Genomic DNA, 6,323 nt, shown 5'->3' with positions numbered 1-6,323 from the left:
TTGCGACAAAATTTTGTCATTTTTTAGCTTATACTTAACGAAATTTAGTTCAAAAATTTTCAAAATAGAGTAAAGCAGGCAAAATAACATTGTTTCATTTTATTTTTGTGATTTTGAGGCTTGTTTTGATAAGATCCATTTTTGAGATTCAGTTTCAAAAATGCACTAAGGGTGGATTTTACAATCGTTAGATAAATCCCTAATAAGTTATTTTTAGTTAACTTACCATGGTTACAATTGTTACAACAATGTATTTTTCAAAATTTAGCCCCAGGATAAAGTTATCCGACGATTCTAAAATTTGTCCTAATTTGACTGAAAGCTGATATCAGTTTCGATTAAATTTCGTGATTGCCCAATTTAGCGAAATTTTTTGAGAAAAAAAAACAGTTTAAATTCTTGAAAAAAATCAAAAATTACAGTTTATTTCGATCTAAAAAAGACAAAATTAAATATTTTTTATTTGATTTGATGACTATTCTGTTTGTTTTACTTTTATCTCTGAACTTACAATTTTAAGCTTAATTTAACAATTTCGAGAGGAACTAACATCACTTTCATCTTATTTCGTGATTTAGATGTGCGTTGACAAGTTCTTGTAAAATTTTCGTCTTTATCCTAAAAATGATAAGATACATCAATTTCGTACCAATTCTATGAGTTTTTTACTTTAACATGATGTTTTCTTTGGTCTCTTTTAGCGAAATCTCGAAAAAAAAAACATCAAAAAGAAAGTATCTGTTTTAATGGTCCCAAAAAATCTTGATTTATATTAACTTTAGTTGAACGTGTTTTACTCCAAGCAAAAATAAGACAAATAAATGTTTTATGGAATAAAAACACAACTGTTTCATTAGTTCTTTATTACTTGATGATTTCTGGGTGTACAAAGCTTTACGTGATTTACACCTAGCTGTAGGTATAAAAAAGACAAACATACACAAAAGTAAAAACAATTTGTTTGGTCACAAGATTTGCAATAGTTGCTAGAAATTAGTGTTTTAAAACCAATTGCTTCATTGTCTGTATAGCGTATCTGTATCCTTGTGACTCATCTGTGTAAGAAGTGATAGCATCGAATATATCATTTTTCCAATCTACAATAATGTACGTTAATACGACTTGAAACCAAGTAGTGATTAGTGCTTACAGCTGCCCCTAGATTATAATTTATTGCCATATTTTCGGTAAATTGAAAACTCAATGATTTGACAAAATGTACCATAACCATGAGATAAATTTGTTTATTCCGTTTGTTTAAGAGATACCAAGGGATCGAAGACCACGTAACTAAAAGTTCTTCTGTCTACAGTACAAGCAATTATTGTCACTCTAGTACTAGTTTTTGACATACAAGATTCTCAAGCGTTTGGCCAGATGTTATTGTTGCCATAAATGTACTAACTGCTGCTATTGCCAAAGTACCAGCATGAAGGTAGTCACTTATTAGTAGAGTACCAGAAAACTGGAATCATATAACTGTTTTAAAAATTTATCTGTAATATCTTAAATAACCTTAAAATAAAACATGAGGATACTTATACCAAGTACTCCTCCCATAATGGCATACAACAATATGTAAACACTTGTTCTCCGATTAACCGTTTGAATTGACCTGGAACATTATTACAATTCTTGCATCGTGTCAATTATTCATTAGGTACTTGTGTATCATCGAAAAACGATTATCACTAAAAATAATCTTTTTTGTGATTTCTTCTTGAAAGTCCTTGTCGTTTGATAATTTCAAATCATCGCCAAATTCCTTGACTAAGTTGCTCTTAATCGAGTCTAAAAGCATATAGATTTGAAATCTTATATGAGATGCCCCATACACTAATTGGTTGCAGGTTGCTGGTAGTGCAAGTGCCATAACAATATAGCTCGCTTTATACATCCAGCAAAGCTCAGTTTTCCACTTTGGTACATAAATCCCAATAATTCTGTACACATAACATATTTTTTCTGCATTTTTTGATGGAAAAGTGTGAGCAAGACCAGCAATTAATGAAATGACTGTGTTAATAGTGGTGTAAGCTCTGATCAACTCTGTTTGAAATTTGATTCGCTTCATTGGTTGTATTTTCCACAGGTCCATTGACTGGAGCGCTTCAGGTCCAATGGTGGGTAAAGTTAAACATGATGTAAGTGAAAGAATGATCTACAAATTATCAATAGTATTTTATAATAATAAGTGTTTTGAATTATTACAAAAAATGATCCAAACCAGTAAGGCGAATACGATATGAAGTAAAGGCTGTTGAAATTGATGAGAAAATGATATCCTTGAAGTACCATAAGCACTGTGTTGGCCACCAACATCACAAATATTACAAACTTCATTAGTTTGTATTGGAAAATGTCACAACACCAGAATCGGAGTAACCTCAAAACATCATCTGAAATGTGAACGAACGAAGCGAGTTGAAAACCATACGAAAAGCTCGGTAACTCAGTTTAAAGCCGTACATACTAAAGTTTTATTTGTTTCTCTTGTGAGAATACAATTATTTTAAATAAAAGTTTGAGGAACATTAAACTAAGGAATAATAATCTCCAAAAAGTAATACAAACATTATTTAGAAACGGTAATATATCTTATGCACAAATTAAAAGTATGTACTAACACAAGTGTTCGACGTAATCCGGCTCGAGGGACCAGATTCTGGACTTCTTTTGTTTCTTTTGTTTTCATTGCTTACAAGTTTCTATTTTTCTTTTGTTTGTTTGTTTTTAAGAAGAAAACTTGTTATTTGTAATTATTTAAAAAATAGTAAAAGATAGATATGTAAGACATGTTGATAAAAGTTTCCCTACAAATCAATCCACTTTCAAATCTTGTTAAGAAAATAAAGCATTTTCATGGCCGTGTTTTGAACCTCATTGACGAAAAATTATACTAGTCATGAAATTTGACAGTTGACAGCAATGAAGATTCCAGAAAAAGTTGTAAACCCTGAGAAGAAAACAACCTAACAAACAATATAAAAATAGAGAATTAAAAGCATTAAAACCAACTAAACAACAGAATTCATTTTCTGTTATAAAAAATTGTTCCGCAAAATTTCAGTAGCAACAAGCCAGAAATTCACCGCAATAGTGTTATTTCCTTTTTTTTCGAGTGTTCCAGGACGTTCAATAATTTTTTTGAAAAATATTTTTGCAAATTACTAAGTTAAGGATAATGGAAGTATAATTGTTCAAATTACATTCCAATAAAATAATGAGGGAAAATAACATTAATTAAATTTTTAAAATAAGTACTGCTTGTAGCTTTTGGTTTTACTAATCAATACTTGCGGCGACCCAACGATAGAAATAACAAATTAAAACTATTTGCAACAAATACAAGCGTTTGAGATATAATCCGGCTCGAAGGACCAGATTCTAAACGCGATTCTGTTCAGTTGGTTTTATTGCTTATAAGTTTCTATTTTGCTGTTGTTTTTTTTACAGAATTAATAAGAAAACTGGTTATTTGTAATTATTTTAAAAATTTTGTTGAGAAAATACGGCCATTGCATCCGTTCTTTGATCGTTATCAACAGATCGTTATCAACAGATTGGCAAATTTCGTTAAAAACAGGTTAAAAATTTATAGAATTAAAATTAAATGACTTTTGTTTTCTTGGGAGTTCTTGAGGTAAATGCTGTTTATTTTTAACTGACAATCATTCAATTGAAATTAACACCATAATCAAACTAACTATAAAACATCATCTAAAAGGTTGAAGGTTGTAACTAATTTAAATGGACGAGGCAAGATAACAAAACATACGAAAATGGTTTCGTAAACTCAAACAACTTACTAACACAAATTTAAACCCGACACGCTAAACAGTTACAATTATTTCTAATAAAAGTTTGAAGAACATTAAACTAAAGAATAATACGATAAAACGTGTCTCTAAAAGTAATTTACATATAATTTAGGGACGGTATAAATAACTTATATGCTCAAATTAAAATTATTTGCTAGCACAAGCGTTCGAGGTAATCCGACTCGAGGGACCATATTCTGGGCATGATTCTGTTCACTTGTTTTCATTGCTTACAAGTTTCTATTTTTCTTTTGATTGTTCGTTTTTAAGAAGAAAACCGGTTATTTGTCATTACTTAAAAATAGTTGATAATAGACGTAAACAGTTGATGAAAGTTTTCCTATAAATTAATTCACTTTCAAACTTTGTTAAGACAATAACTTATGCACAAGTTAAAATTATTTGCTGGCGCAAGAGTTTGGGGTAATCCGGCTCGAGGGACCATATTCTGGACTTGATTCTGTTGATTTTATGGCTTATAAGTTTCTATTTTGCTGTGGTTTCTGTGTTAAGTAACAAGCGTCTAAAAAAGAATGACATCGTAGTATTTTATCGTATAAACTGATAAAATAACTGACATATGCCAAAAACTATAAGTATACCAACAACCTGGGTAAATTTACTTGGGTAGTGGTACTATGACCGAATAATAGACAGGTTGTGGATAAAATTATTTTAGCAAATTATTCAAGTTTCCATAAATGTATTTCTCCTGAAATTGGTCATGTCTGATATTTTAAATTTCTTGTTTCACAATTTGAATTAAATATAAAAAACACGTTTTAAGTGGTAAATATAACAAACTAAAGAAGTTGTTTTTTTTACGCTACACAAGTTATTTAAAATTCATTTTCATGGAGTTGGTTAATGAATATTATCATTAACCTCGTACTCAAGTAATTTAAAAAATGTTTGTAAATAGTAATTTTAAATTGCTGTCATGATGTCATAAAATGAGTTTTACGGGATTAGATACACTTGCGTGGCAATCACTATTTTAATAATAAATACAAGCGTACGTCATTATTTGCTCGTTTTTTTAATAGATTTTAATTCTTGGAAGCCAAGAAATTATTAGGTTTCAATTACTTTTTTAAATATTTCGTTAAAAATTAATAAAGTTATACGGGGTGCTCAAAAACCGGCACACCAACTCAATGATGTGTGGTAGAGAACTGGTTACATATTTAGGTAAAAATAGTAAAAAAAATCTTTGTATTAAAGTTATTGATAAATAACGGATTTTCGATAAATGATATGTGGCAACGTTGTCTAAAAGTCGTGATCGTAATAGAATTTGATCAACAATAACAATAACATATTTTTGAAATGGTTTCCTAGGAAATAATTCCCGATGTTGACACATCTACAAATTGTAATTTTTTTATAAATTTAAATTTTTTTAAATTCAAAAAACTGCCAAGTCTGATTGTGAATTTAAAAACAATTGAAGAAGTTAACAAAATAAATTTGTAACTCCAGATTATTTAAAATGTAAATTTAAGAATTTTTTCTAGATTTTTCCCGTGATCTACACATGCTTTTCAACAACATACCACTGTGTTGGTGCGCCAGTTTTTGAGCACCCTGTAACATACCTTGAGGATATTGTAATAATTCAGGACTGACAATGTTAGCAGTCATAAGGTAATAGGTTATTAAAAAAAATGATTCAGTTGCACACTTTGATAAAAGAAAAATGATGGAGTTATGGAATCACACATTTTATAAAAGCTGCTAGACTTGCGTACTTTCGTTGTGGATATGGATGTTGCTATGTAATTATTGTTTAAATATTCAACAGTTTAAGCCACGGTGAAAAATTTATGTGATTTTTTTTACGTTTCAAAAAGAAATGTTAAATAATTTCAATAATTAATTAATTGGCACAGTCAGTAGGATTTGCACTAGTATTTTATGTTGTGGCGTGTCCTCGGCCTGTTTTTTGCCAAAAATAAAATTTAATTTATCACTGAACAACTTAGAATAATAAAATATTCATTCTCAGGTGAACGACCGTATCATTCTATGTTATCATTATTATCAGTAATAATAATAATCATGACAAGGCAAAAATAACAATGATTAAGCATTTTTCACCATGACTAGTATTTTTACAGAATTTATTAACACAGTCATAATTAACTGTTGCATCATAAAGATGAAATCTTCCTTTTCTCCTATACTATCTATAGAATATAGTAGTGAATAACCATTTTTCACCATGACCATCAACAAAAAGATATCAAATTATAAAGTCATAATAAATAACACTTTCAAGATTTTTTTTGCGATATTGTGTCAATTTGATTGATGAAATGATTTATCTTTTTTGAAGCAAAGAAAGGAAATCTTCCATAGACATAGACAAAAAAGAAGAATGAATAAATATAAAATGTCAAGAAGTCAAAATAGAATATTTTTCTGCTGTAGCAGATGTTGTAGAGTGTGCTTTGGTTTACTCAAATACAATATCAAGTAGCACTTTAACACCAATGTTGG

At 29.4% G+C, this 6,323-nt stretch overlaps 1 protein-coding gene across 1 annotated transcript; it reads right to left on the bottom strand.

The window, feature by feature from the left end:
- Positions 1–848: 848 nt before the first annotated feature.
- On the bottom strand, positions 849–5,491 carry LOC103314951 (uncharacterized). Its single transcript, XM_064355126.1, has 7 exons — positions 5,420–5,491; positions 2,212–2,399; positions 1,665–2,161; positions 1,516–1,615; positions 1,355–1,465; positions 1,151–1,306; positions 849–1,097 (listed from the first exon to the last, which is right to left on the bottom strand). Exons 1-7 carry the CDS (start codon positions 5,463–5,465, stop codon positions 1,017–1,019), a joined length of 1,179 nt encoding a protein of 392 aa, XP_064211196.1. The 5' UTR covers positions 5,466–5,491; the 3' UTR covers positions 849–1,016.
- Positions 5,492–6,323: the final 832 nt, after the last annotated feature.

This window comes from Tribolium castaneum, chromosome 2 (genome assembly GCF_031307605.1).
Source record: "Tribolium castaneum strain GA2 chromosome 2, icTriCast1.1, whole genome shotgun sequence".
NCBI lineage: Eukaryota > Metazoa > Arthropoda > Insecta > Coleoptera > Tenebrionidae > Tribolium > Tribolium castaneum.
This window is presented reverse-complemented; position numbering and strand designations above follow the sequence as displayed.

Bases quoted from the DNA above. Each gene is read 5' to 3' on its own strand.
- LOC103314951 (XM_064355126.1), bottom strand. From the start codon at position 5,465: ATGACTGCTAACATTGTCAGTCCTGAATTATTACAATATCCTCAAG. The intron at 1,616-1,664 runs GTACCTAATGAA...ATAATGTTCCAG, and splicing joins CGTTTTTCGATGATACACAA to GTCAATTCAAACGGTTAATC. The intron at 1,466-1,515 runs GTTATTTAAGAT...ATATGATTCCAG, and splicing joins TCCTCATGTTTTATTTTAAG to TTTTCTGGTACTCTACTAAT.